Source organism: Bombus huntii, chromosome 5 (genome assembly GCF_024542735.1).
Source record: "Bombus huntii isolate Logan2020A chromosome 5, iyBomHunt1.1, whole genome shotgun sequence".
Taxonomy (NCBI): domain Eukaryota; kingdom Metazoa; phylum Arthropoda; class Insecta; order Hymenoptera; family Apidae; genus Bombus; species Bombus huntii.
The window spans coordinates 17188190-17202448 of record NC_066242.1 but is presented as its reverse complement, the minus strand read 5'-3'; the positions used below and the strand labels follow the sequence as shown (position 1 = coordinate 17202448).

Here is a 14259-nt window from a genome sequence, read left to right as displayed (position 1 = left end):
ATTATGTAGAACGATATTAATACAAGAAATTGGTAAGATAATAAACAAAAGTATAAAATGATTTTATACAATTTATTATCACAATAAACAATTGTATCAAATATTTTCAGAAATGCGTATTTTTTACTAATAAGCGTGTAAGGTACATTTTTTACAGAATATCGTAGAACGTTTAACAAGGATATAATTTCAATAAAATACATAAAAAGAAAATTAATTACAAGAATAACGAATATGTGATTTAAATCACTCACATAGTTGACAATTTTTTAATGCGCGAAATTTATGTTATTTCAGTCGCTCTAAAGATGTTGACAAATTTATCATCGATAAACGCCGTGGCTAATATATGGTTAAAAAAATATTCGAATAACGAACGGTTTATTTCATGGGAAACGTAACTCAACCGCTTATTTCGTTCCAACAGCTATTTCCTTTTATTTCACAGGGATTTTCGCAGCGATCTCTTAACGATCTCGTTTACTCCCGATCGGGGAGAAGTTCGTCGTAAGAGAAATGCTTGCAGATCTTGTTAGATATTTCTAGGCATCTCTGGGAAATGGCTTTCTCCAAATGAGGTCTGGTCATTTCCAATATTTCCCGATTATTGTGGCCAACCGCCTGTTTGAACGCATCTTGCAGAGTTTTGTCGAAATTTTCCGGCTCGTATTTGATGGTATAATCCTTGACGTTCAAGTGCGTGGTCATCGACGAGAAGTAGACATACTGTTTTCCAGCGTGTTCGACCAGGTTGTACAACAATTTTATCTTTACGTTTACGTCATCTGTAAAGCGAGTTTGTAATTATCGTTACGGAAAAATTTTTCAGTTGCGGTTTTGACGGTGAACGCGAGGCGAGGGGAATGGCTAGAGCGGATCGATAACAGTCGATTTCTTCCGATCTTTTCTCGAATGAATCGTATCGAAGCAATTATAAACCGACTTTGTAAAAATGGGCGAGCGTTGCGAAATTCGAAGGTTCGTATTTCTTAAACAAATTCGAAATCAATAAAATATCGATTCAAACTCTGGCTAATTTCACACGGACTGTAGCATATTTCATCTCTAAGTGGCCCGTTTGGCATGGAGCAACCCTCTTGAAATTTATATAGCGCATACAATATGCGTACAGAATTTTTCTATGACAAGTATCCAAATATGTAGTTTCTCGAGCCAATGTACCCGTATCCATAATTTTATAAGTTCAACTTCACTTTGGCTTAGACCAAATTTGTAGCTGTTTCTTACAACACGTTACAAGTTTTTACGAATAGAATCCAGAAATACTTCTTTTAACGCGCGGATATTGTTATTTTGAAAATGACGTATATACAAAGTTCGTACGTATTCTACAGTTTACTTGAATTATACTCGTATAATAATATGCCTTATGACTCGTGCGCATCGCCAGGAGTTAGACCGAACGAATTAATATTTTCTAAATATAAAAAAATTACATAACGATACGATGAAACGTACGTATAATTCTTTAACTTACTTGTGGTAAAGGTGAGAGGTCCTCTTCCATTTATAGGGATCAAGATCTTAGCGCTAATATTGTAATTGCCATCTATTTTAGCTTCATCCAAATTCAGATCGATGTCTACTTGGCGCTTCTCGAGATCTAAGTGCAGACTATTTATATGATACGTCAATAAGCCAGTGAGTGTTACGTCGGATCCAATGGCCTTAAAGTTTTCGACGTCAATAAGTGTCATGTCCCCGATTGCCATTGGGTCTGTTCGTGGAACATCCAACTCTGGTATACCAGCGGCGAGTTTCTTGGCTAAACCAGCCACGCTCTTGATGACGCAGTCATCGAGATTTGGATTTTTCATGCCGCAAATATGTATGTAAGGAGCTGCAAAGATGGTTATCAGATTTATCAATATTTATCTTTCAATCTTATTCTTCGAAACATCAGTTACGATTATATTCTAGTGTTTTTGTAATATCGGGCCCTGAATATTCTTATTTCGATCTTTGCAAGATTTTATATTCTTTTATACTGTTAAACAGAGAAAAAAGAAGAAACGAAAAATGAGAAATGACAAAAGGAAAAGGAAATAATCAGAGTCACCGTTGGCACGAGATATTAGAGCGTAAGAGGAAATGGAAATCCTGGGAACACTCGATGACCGTAGAACCTGAGCGATTGGAAGCAAGATAGTTGGACAGGTAAATATTGGATTGGTAACTAAGTGATTGCGGATTTTGTCATTAGGTGGTATTGATAAAATCCGCAATTACTTAGTTGCCAACTCAATAATAAGAAAATAAGTTAGTTGATAAGGTAACTTAAGGATACTGTAAGGCATTTTGTTAAGGACACGGAAATCCCTCAAACCCGTTAAGGGGAAAGAGCAGTAAAAGAAAATTATTATTCTTAATCCTTTTCTTGTAAGGTATATTTTCCGTAGAATTATATATTTATTTCTGTGAAGAAAGTGGTTGGGTCGATAATTAAAAATTTATCATCCTGCTACTTGAAATTACTTATTACGTATTTTCATTCCTCTGAAGTTTAAAGTATACGAGTTCGTTCTCAATTTTTTGGCAATTTGATATTTTTTATTTCTAATCTTCTTTGTTTTCTCCTAATTCATTTTCCCTAATATTTTATCATAAAGACGAAAAATCAAGATACTTTATGCAGGACAGGAGGGAGGAGAAACATGGATTTCCAGGAACACACGCGTTTACTTTTTTTTTTTTGCAAGGAAATTAATTTTAAATGTTGTACAAATGCAGAATGATTAGCAATTCCAAGTCGATTACGTAAAGTACTCTGATAATTAGTCTATTTGGATAGATATTCCTCTTTTTTAACTTTTTCTTAAGAATATTTTTCAATAGACTACCATTCTTCTTAAAAATTCAACACATGATATATAAAATTGTTATTCGTTTATAGGTGTTACTGACCGATTAAATAACTATCCCTCTAGGGTATGTTTCTGCTGGCACGAACGATTACTTTATTTCCTGTTTTTCAGATTTTTAGTTTTTATTTTCACATTTACGACTAAGACGATAGCTACGTATAATTTATATTTACGTATATATACGACGTATATATTTATGTTATATATTCAATTCAATAAGGAAAATTGTATTCTTCGTAAAGAGATAAAAGGAGATAAAAGAGATGTAGATATTTCAAATTCTAGACCGATACGTTTGATGCATTCCTTTTTCTTTATATTTATATCTTATATTTAAGTTATTACATCTACTTACATATGTCGGTGTTCTATTTTCATGCAATGAATTTAATTGTGAAATACATCATTTAATATACAGTGTATAACGTAATGTACAAATTGCGTAAAATATTCTCACTTTAATGCTACTTTTCAGTCGACTAGATCATCTTAGATAAGTTAAGTTAACATACAATTTCGTAAAATGTTTTCACCTACGCAAATAAATATTCAACACTCAACGTTTAACATATTTTACCAATCTGTTGTAAACTGTAATTCTTTAAATTCTATGCGCAATCGGATTTGCGAGCTTCCTGGTTTTCGACAGCATTGATAGTAATTGTATGGCATGCAAAGTTTTCTTCTGTGTTACGATGCACAGCCTTCATGTCGTCCATGATATTTATTCATTTATGGATATCCTCGACATATCCGTGTATTAATAATCTATAACCGCTTAATTAAAATATCAGTATGAAAAAGCCTTTTCCTCATTTTTTTATTTATCTTTATTTTATGTCCTGTTACATGATTCTGATTCATTAGCTCTATCGATACGATGCGTTTAAGTCACGATAAAATGATTTCTTCTAAATCGTATCTATCCGTATTATGCACTTGAAATTGTATTTTGATAAACGTTGCTTGTATTTTCGTTGAATTCATGGTTGTATTCGTTACAGTGGAATTATATTTGTTTTACCGTTGAATTGACTAAAATAATTCACAGTAAAGAATATTAAATTTAGAGGAAGTTACAACGTGTTTGTCTATTATTTTAGCAACGCTTCAAAGTGTCTGTTTCGCGTTGCAGTGCGAGTTTTCAGTGTCAATATTTAACGTAAAATTATACTTAGTGTACGTATATATATTTCTATATATTGTGACATTTGATACTTTATTCTGCATTACGTCTTATTACACATTTATCGAATATTCGATAAACACTAATGCAGGATTATAGATTTTATCAAAGATTAATCACAATATCAAAGAGTAAATTAAATATTAAAGGCTTTCTCAAGTTTTACTATTTTTCCTACTAACTGGTTTACCGGAAAATGAAGGACGAGAAGAGATCTGAAACAACTCCCAAACTAACTAACTCTAAAATAAAAAATAAGCGAATTTTTCACCGATATTAATTGGTAAACTGTAGTTTAATTAACTGTTATGATTTTTACAATAATATTTATACAATCTATATTTGTCTGTTTATTTAAATTAACGTTTGCCTTCTCGGAATATATGAATTCTGCTTGATCTATACAAATATTCTATACAATTAATATTTAGTAATATAATAATATAATACACAATATAATTTATATATGTAAATTAATTAACACACCACATATGTAAGTAACTGACGTTTTATTTTCAACTTTCAGCTATCCTATTCTTTTCCCTTCTTTCAACTTTCTGATCACCATAATTTTCTAAATCTTATGTCTAAAAATCTAGAATCTTATTTATAAGTATAAATTTTTATTTTAAAGAAATCTAAAATATTATTTAACAAGCTTTCAAGTGTATAAGAAGTTTAAGTGAGATATATTGTTTTATTAAAAAAAAAAACGAAAAAATCATATCGAACTTGAAATTTACTTACGAACTTCAGCTGCCACAAATCCAACAACAATCGTCAGAAAGAGAAGCGACCTGGACAACATTCTTTCGTTCTGTCAGATTCAATATTAAGAGCGGAAATGATCACAGATCTCCGTTTTTCTGCAGAAATCGGAACTGATCTTCGGCCGTCTGCCAACCTCTTATATATACTCTCAGGGTATGCTGAATCGACAACGATTCTGAATCATCAAAGTCCACGACAGTCGTGATTACAAAAAAACATAGGAAGAGTCTTCCCCCACTGAGTTTGTTTTATCAATTAGTCCGTTTCAATTTAGAATTTTAATGAGTATAATAAATATTTATGTAATTGATATTTCACGCTATTCCTCCTTTTTCCATCTTGTTTTTCTTCTTTGTTCCATGTGTTTACGTGTAAGTACTATTTAATATAATATTTATATAATTGATATTTCGACTCACGTTATTCCTTTCTTTTTTCCATCTTGTTTCTCTTCTTTGTTCCATCTGTTTGCGTGTAAGTGCTAGATTTATTTTGTTGTTATCGTAATATTACAATATTTTTGTTCCGAGACGACGGAATAGGAAATATTTGACAGATTTTTAGCTATATTATTTTTACAAAGAAGAACAAGGAATTAAATTATCATTGTTATTGAACTTATCTTTCATTGAACTATGATATGGTTATGGTTATTATAAGAGGGGAGGAAATATAAAAGAACGTGAGAAAGCGTATGGTTTGTAGCCAGAAGTACTTCTCGATTCACAGACCAAGAATTATGACTTGTTTTTTTAATCGTACACTAGTACAGAAAGCATAATTATTTTTTAAGTACTTTAAGTACTGTATTTAGTACTCTTTCTTTCCTACTTTTTTTGTAAGAAAAGTTTCTTATCGTTATTCTCGCGATAAAAAAGTGAAAAACTACAAGCGAGTAGGGTGAAATGGATTGGTAGTTGTCAGACGATCCTCAGATCTTTTGCAATATAATATTTTATTTTAAGAAATAACGTCTCTTGATTTAATCATTATCCTAATTTTACACCTCGAGTTTCATATTCATTTTCTAAATTTATTTCTTTGAAACTTATTATTAATATGTTTTATTCATGCTGAACAAACATGTTTATTTTCAGACATTTCGCAAGATACGGGAGATACGACATTTTATGAAATGTATGATATTTATCATACATTCGCGTATAAGCAAAGAAACAACATTTTCTTCTCCATTGATCCACGAGACAATTTCCAAATTATTCTTTTACTATAATTCTACTTTAATACGTTAATCGCTTCTTTGTATTATTTATACAGTGGAGGGGGAAGGAAGAGGAACGGAAGGAACTTTTTGAAACCATGAAAATAGCCGCGAAGCTGGGCATAATCGTCGCAGACGATACGATAAGGAACAAAGAGATCGCTTGAAAATCTACGTAGTATTTGGTTGGTAACTAAATGATCGCGGATTTTGTTTTGTAAATTGTGTTGTAATTGTAAATAAGATACTATATCTGGTACTATAGTTAAATTCACGCGCATACGAATTATATTCAAACTGAGTAAACTATGCGCATAACTAATTCCCGTCATAAATCGATGATTTGCTGTAATCTCTTAATAAATCTCAAGAGTTGATTCTTCCTCTAGTAAAAACACGAAAACATCGCGAAGAGGATACTCGATGAGAAACTCAAACTTGTTTCTTAAATTCATCAACTTAAGAACGAAAAGAAAAGGGAAAGAAGGGAGGAAAACGAGAAAGGTAGAGAAACAGCTAATAAAATCCCTGATCGGGTTGCAACATTATTCCACGAACGTGGTACGATGATTAAGATCACGCTTCGAGGTAAGTGACCGGGTTTACTCGCATATTTTGTCACGGATCGCGGAATTTAGGGCCAGTACCGCGGCGATCGCTTTTGCAACTTTCGCCGTCACTTAACGATCCTCGTAAAAACCGCAGAAATCGCCACGACCGACTGTTCCTCCCTTCTTTCATCCCCTTCCTTCGCCGCTGCACGAATACACTAATTTGCTATGGTGGAAGAACATCGAACTCACACGATCTCAGTGGATCGTTCTCTTGGAACAATCGTTTTTTTACGTGACCACTTTGTCGTTTCGATCGATTAGCATAGCTATTAACGATTGGTTGGTAGTAAAACTGAATATTTACTTGGTTGGTGGTACTGAATACTTACTTGGAATCGCGATTAGTATTCAAACGTCGACAACTCGAAGATAATTGCATGTGTACGTCATTGATGGAAACGTGTCTGGTTCGATTAAAGCTGATCGTTGGTTCTGACAATAAAAAAAGAAAAAATGTATTAAAAATTATGAGAATCCTTCGATTTTTTGTTCGGGAAACTAGGCTTACGGGTTTTGCTGAAGTTAAATGTGTACGTCATTGATGGAAACGTTCGATTAAAGCTGATCGTTGGTTCTGACAATAAGAAAAGAAGAAATGTATTAAAAATTATGAGAATCCTTTGATTTTTTGTTCGGGAAACTAGGCTTACGGGTTTTGCTGAAGTTAAATTGAATTTTTTTTTTTGGTTTCAGGATTTTTGATAAATCAGAAGCTAAAATTAGATGAAATCGAACGGCGAATTCCCTTTAAGAGGAGAAAAAGAGCTAAAATACTACGAACTAACTACCCGCATAACTCTTATTGTCCTACACGCAAAAATTGTTATATTAACCGAGCGATATGTGGCAAAATATATCCTAAATCAATGGCAATATCTGTGGACGACAACGGTAGGGCTTTCTGGCTCACGTAACAATTTTGGACATTGTTCGATTTGTTATGCAAAAAGTAACAGGCTGTTGTAACGATTGTTAATTGTTATGCCCTTGGTACTATGTATTACTGTTATTGCAACCCTGTGCAATTTAAAAAACGTGATATCAATTTAAATAATCTGATAATATGCACAGGAAATTCATTTAATATAATAATTAATAATATACAATAATTGGAAATTTGCAATTGTGTTTCTTCCAATGACACAGAAGACAAGTTAATCCCTCCCTCTTATGGGATTTTTGATAGTTAATGGTATGGTAATGGTGTTAATAAATAAAGATTGTTTTTATTTTATGAAAAGCGTAAAATGAGTCATTTTTTCAGAATACTTTTATTAATATGGTATTTCCTCTTCCGCCAAAGATTAAAAAATTAATGTACGTGGTACTAATAGTTCGAGTATTATCTACAATTCAACATGTGACGAGTTAATCATCGCGCGTTTTGCAATTACAATTATCTTCAAGTATCTTTATGTTTATTATAAATTTTCTATCTCTAACGTGGGCCATAGAATTATTCAAATCTCGCGTCCCCGTAAATCAGCCATGCCCGTTCCTCCTTTCACCCGTTTACTCTTCCATTTCTTTATTAATTTATTAAATCCCTGGATGTAGCAAGGAGCTACAAAAAACTACATAATCAAGTAACCTAAATGAAAGCGTGACGTAACGTTTACCGTGATTTACAACTGTTTACAAGTTTTTACTCGGTTCGTCAATTTCTCTCGCACAACATTCCTAGTTCTTGCAATAAATGCGTATACACTTGCAACTGTACATTCTTCACGTTATAATTCTCGTGTCTGTTATTACACAATGAATTCTTAAGGTAAAGTTAAACGTTTCATACGTCTCTCTGCGTTCAGAATCATTTGTATCGCAAATTTGTTATTCTTATTTTGATAGTATTTCTTCCCCATTCAGTAATAACTTCTTCTTTGATTAACGTACCCCATATGGAATATAATTTTTTTTATTTACACGTGTTTTTAGTACCATTTTCAATTACAAGCATCAACAACCCTTTCCAAGAGGAGACAAACAAACTACGATCACAGAACATTAAGAATTCCGTAAATTCTCTCAATTTCAACTTCTCCTTCTACGAAGGTTTCGAGCTGCTAATTTCTACGTTTCTTAATTTAATATCTTTCCTCGATGTTCTTTTACTTCAAATCTCCCAAAACGCTTCAATTTTTTCGTCTCTCAAACGCTCCAAACTATCTACACTTAAAAACTCCATTCTCCTGAATGGAGAATGGAGAATGGAAAACTCTTCATTCTCCTGAAATTATCTATGCCTAGCCATCCTTCAAAAATTCCAAATCCGCCTTTGGCTATTAAAACCCGAAAATCATCCCAACCGCACGAACCGTAAACCGTTGAAACACTTGAAACGTGCCTGCCCTAAAAGTCTCCCATTTTCACTCTGCCCTAATTTCCCTCGAGAATTCTAAATCTCCTTTGATTATTAAAATACCAAGTAACAAATAAAATACGAATTATTAAATTACGAAAATCTGGCGAAACGATGTTTCGTCAAGAGAATCGTCTTGTCCGAACGATCCACCGCCCCTTGACTCTCCACCCTTCTACCGTTCCTCCACCCTCCACCTACCTAACTCTTTGAACTTTTAATCTTCCTCTAAACTGCTCCAACGTGTTCACTGCGGCGCGGTTTTCAAATTCGAAGGAAGCAAAATTAGGAAACGCGGATAAACAACTAGTGGCAACCCGTTCGTCGCGATAGTTGCCGCGTTCCGCCAAACAGGAAAGTCGAGTGCGCAGCCCGCTTGTTCGGTAGCGGCGAACGAGAAAGTTCTGGAAAGCCGCGACAGCGAACGCGTTAAAGAGATAGAACTCGAGCATCGAGCGAGTCGTGAAAATCGCGAAGAAAGACGGATGGATGGAGGCAACAGGCGATTCGACGGTGTGCAACACCGTTCTCCAGAAGTTAGCATCGGTGTGGCGCGAGCCACGGGGCTGGACCAATGACCGACAAGTGGCACGAGGTAATCAGCATGCTTAATGCGATAAGGCAATCCCTGCAATCCTGTCCGGGGATCGTGGCTTTACATATCATCCCCGTCTTTCGATCGGTTAGACGCCAGAGAACCTGCTGACCGGCCGTGATGTACGCTCTTCTTGTGCGCCTTTGGTACGACCAATTTGTCTTCTTTCTCCTTCTTAGTTTCTTTCGGTTACGGATTCAAAATTAACTTAAGTCACTAAGGATCGATCTTTAACTGTAATCGCGTTTAACCGGTTAAAGGGAATTTTGGCTGCTTGTGTTACGTCGCAATTGTTACGGTTGTATTATCGTATTACACGATCGAGGGTCGATGGGCGCGTTATTTTTTCTCTATTTTCTTGATTTTAATTTTTTTAATTTTATTAGCCGATCGTGAGTAAAGGTTTCCAGTGAAATATGTGTTCAGTGAGAGTTTGCGAATGTGCGGTTAGGGGAGATAAGTGCGTACTGTTAACGGGGTGTCTTTGAAAGCTTGAAGATTATATTGTATCGTACTATAGTTATCGAAGAATATGAGGATCTTGTTGATAGATTCGAACGTTGAGATATCAAAGTGGAAACATTTATAAAGGAATGTTCGAAATCTACCATGATATTCTTTATTTTATAAATATATATTATATAAATATTTTATTTGTTTAAAAAGGGAAATATCCGCATCGATGTACTGGAAAATTTTATGAACGAGGCGACACTTTGCGAGCACTTGGGGAAATAGACGACTTATATAAGTAGAATTTCAAACCCACAAGGCAAAATTTTATTGAAATTAATGTAGATTCGTAATTATATATTGAACTTGATCCGGACGATAATCATAGCGCGAAAAAAGTGGTCGTCATTCATCAAATACTCGTGCAGACTGATTTTATTCTCGATTTTATTTTACAAGCAGCTAAGGATATTTCTTAACACTTCGAGGTGTTACGTTTTCTTCGTGCTAGTTAGATGGATGTGATATTTTTCATCAAATCAAACAAATAATTATTTATTCGTGTCTTCTAGCTTTGATCTTCTGAATTTATCGATGTCGTGAAACGATAGAAACATGTACATTACGCGTGATAAAGTGCATGAGAAACCGTGGAAAGTTTAAAAGTAAAAAGTTGTGGACATAAGAAATGTTTCTTTAATGACTAACTCTCGACGAAAATTTGCAAGATCGTAAAACGCGGAAGACATAAAGTTACACAAACCGCGGGTCGAGTATGTTGTGGTTTGGAAATGCTACACAGTGATGCAATACTAGTCTCGGTTCAAGCCAAGCAGCAGCTATTCCCTTTCTGTTTCAATCGATCATTTAATGATGTACTACACGCTCTCCAGTTGATGGATTATCTTTCAAATAAATGTTTGTAACTGACGTGTTTTCAGACGATTACTTACGAAAATATCTGATACATTACTATAGCAAATTATTTTGGATTATATAGTTGAAATACAATGTTTCGTTAATCATAGTAATTACAGATGTGTTTAAGGCGTCTTTATGCAAGGTATATAAGACAACCTTGGCATCGTTCGTTTAAAGAATCTTACCAGCATACAGTTTCTTCATGAAGCGTACACTTACGATTTACGAGCTAATCTCTGATTCGATAGAGTCCTTTATTCAAGTTCGATGTAAATAAATGTGACAAGTTAATTCAATAGTTCGTAGTTCGTAGTTTATTTATGAAGAAGTCTTAAATAAAAAATATATAAAGATGGTTTTATTTAAGGTTAGGTTAGTTAAGGCTAGTTATTTAAGGTTAGTTTTATTTTAGGTTAGGTTATATTTATAAATAAAACCATATATATATATATAGCTATATTCGTTTAAAAGTCAAACAATTTGTATAATATAAAATAATCACCTTTTATGCTACTTTTTCTTCTCTTTCGATATCTTTGCCCTAAATAAAGCACCATTCGTACTTCTCGCTTAAACGAAGAAAATTAGATCGATAAAGGTAAAGTACCGAGATTCTATAGTCTTTTGTTACAAAAACATGGAATGAAACTAGAGATGTACTTTACGATGCAATAAAATAGCAATTAATATTTTTCTATTTTTTTCAGCTTAACAGCGACTCTGTTCTCCGCAGTCCTTGCTGTTTTGCGTGAGTATTTCCATAACAAAAGCATATAAAATCAGAAACGAAGGATTGCAAAATTGAAAATAGAAAAATCCTAAAAATTAAAATTAAAAGGAAAATTCCGAAACGATCTCTACTAAGAAATTCTATCCACTTCGAATCACTGTTCCAAGTAAAAGGAAATTTCGCACAAATCGCGCATCGAACGATCGGTCATCCGCGAGTTTCAAAGGAATTAATCTCCTTTCACCAGTCCTTATCCTAATTTTTGTGTCTTGCTTAATGCCAACGAGATCTTCTCGAGAATGTGTTGATAGGTATTAAGGATCGATTGCAAAATTTCAGTAGTGGCTCTCCATGAAAGACAGAAGTGAGTACACATGTAGCGTGCATTTTAAACGCGTTTCGACATCTATCGTGCCGCTTTCGGTTTTTTAAAACAGGACTGCATCCACGACATTGAACTCGATTAACAACAAGAAACAAGATCGCCGATTTGGTTCGTTTCGACGATCTCTCTCTTGAAATCTCTGGTCGATTAAGAATTCATCCCCTTGAACCTTTAACGAAAAACGATATTTCCGTAGTAAATTGGATGAAATAGAAGATAGAATTTCGTAGTAGAAGATACGCCGAAGACAATAACGAAAATAATAGTTAAAGGTGATATTGAACAAGCGACGGAACGAAGATCTTCTTGCGTTGTATAGTGGATTTCGTAATTAAGTAGGTGCAAATAGATATTGTGGAATAAAACCTTACACTTTTTATTTAAACACGTTAGCTATATGAATTGGCAATCCTTGTTATAAGTGTAGTAACTTTTTTATCATTTGTACGTGTTGGACTTTGAAATTGTTAAAGAGATCGAAGATAATAAATATTTCCTTGTATTATTCCTTTTCATAGAACAAGTAACGTGAAATTGATCTGAATAATAAAATTAGAATTTAGAACGATACAGTTGATATAACGTGATAAATAAGTGCAATCTTATATTTTCTATTTCCATCAATGATGAATCAAACAAATCACAATGCAGGTTCTATTTTTCTTTGTATCCCTAAGAATTTAAATTTGCTTAAACGCGCATGATCTAATTGTTAATAATCACGCTAGCAAAATAGCAAATATCATGCAGATTCCAATCTCGTGCACAAAGTAACACAATTTTCGCTAAAACGACATTGTCAATTCCTGTTCCAAGTGATCCATAATGATTCCCTCTTCATTTCTGATTTTTAATTCCAGATCTCCAATTCTTAATCTTTGATTCTTGATTTCTAATTGCCTAACTTAGTCAACCTTTCAACTTCTTCGACCAAAATACGCGTTTGTACAAAATTGCGCGATACATTTCTCCGTATTACTTTGACCGTTCGAATCGCACGAGACGATTTCAACGCGTCAACAATTAATCCAGCTTGAGCAATCGTTCAATTTCAGCGTCTTACATAAAGCCGTGCAAGAAGAGCGATCCAGATATCAACAAATGCATCACCAGGTCCATCGATCAGCTTCGTGATAAATTATCAGTTGGGATACCAGAACTCGGTGCACCAGCCATCGAACCCCTAAACCTCAAACAAATTCATCTGTCTCGAGGACCAGTCGGAGCGAGGCTCGACGTCAATCTCACGGATTTGCGGGTAAATTTGTAGAACGGAACACGATCATTTGCATAGATCGATGTTACTTGCTTGATTCTCTCTTTTCTTTTCTTTGTTATAATTTGTTCTTTTTTTTACATTAATAATCGAAAATTAGGTGTTTGGTCCATCTTCGTTCAATATCCGGGACCTTAAAGCTGACGTAGAGAACGTAGTCTTCACCTTCAAGGTGAATTTCGATAAGTTGAGCTTTCAAGGGAAGTACCAGATCGACGCAAGGCTGCTTTTGCTGAAATTGACAGGGCAGGGTGATATCACTGGATCTTTCAGTAATTAAATTTCTTTATTTCATTTCTAAATTCTATCTACCGTTTTTGATTTGATTGATTTTTATTCCAAAGCCAATTACGATTCGGACGTCGTCCTACGAGCACGCAAAGTGCACAGAGATAACGACGTCTACCTTAATTTTGAGAAGATGAAGATGAAGATCAAAATCGGCAAGGCACATTTAAATCTCAGTAATTTGTTTGGCGGCGATACTGTTCTTGGTAAGCCAATTGTTAGCTTAACTATATATTCCCATCAGTAAACTACATTGGTAATTTTTCTTAATTGCTTTTGTAGTATCCTAATTATTTCTCAGATCCTCGTAACGGTGAATAATTATTATTCGATCGTGAATTATGAATTGCATTAATACGTTTTCGAGGTGTTAATCGCATTTTTCGTTCGATCAGCCGCTACCACCCACGAGTTGTTAAACAACAACAACGCTCTATTTCTGGACGAAATCACACCGGTGCTGGAAACATCGCTGGCAACACTTTTCACGGACGTGACCAATAAAATCACAAAGACTTTCACCTACAAAGAACTATTTCCGGACGATTAAACTGTTTAAATCGTTAAGATTCGG

General features: G+C 34.3%; 2 protein-coding genes across 2 annotated transcripts; one reads left to right on the top strand and one right to left on the bottom strand.

The window, feature by feature from the left end:
- Positions 1–58: 58 nt before the first annotated feature.
- LOC126866051 (uncharacterized) lies at positions 59–5002 on the bottom strand. The gene is made up of 3 exons (XM_050619139.1): positions 4819–5002; positions 1499–1861; positions 59–785 (listed from the first exon to the last, which is right to left on the bottom strand). The coding sequence occupies exons 1-3, from the start codon at positions 4877–4879 to the stop codon at positions 481–483; spliced, it is 729 nt and encodes a 242-aa protein (XP_050475096.1). The 5' UTR covers positions 4880–5002; the 3' UTR covers positions 59–480.
- Positions 5003–11708: 6706 nt separating this feature from the next.
- Positions 11709–14240, top strand: LOC126866065 (uncharacterized; the record flags this gene model as incomplete). The annotated part of the gene is made up of 5 exons (XM_050619170.1): positions 11709–11754; positions 13177–13379; positions 13498–13669; positions 13742–13891; positions 14081–14240. Coding segments are annotated over 5 exons (726 nt in total), but the record flags the coding sequence as incomplete, so codon positions are not given.
- Positions 14241–14259: the final 19 nt, after the last annotated feature.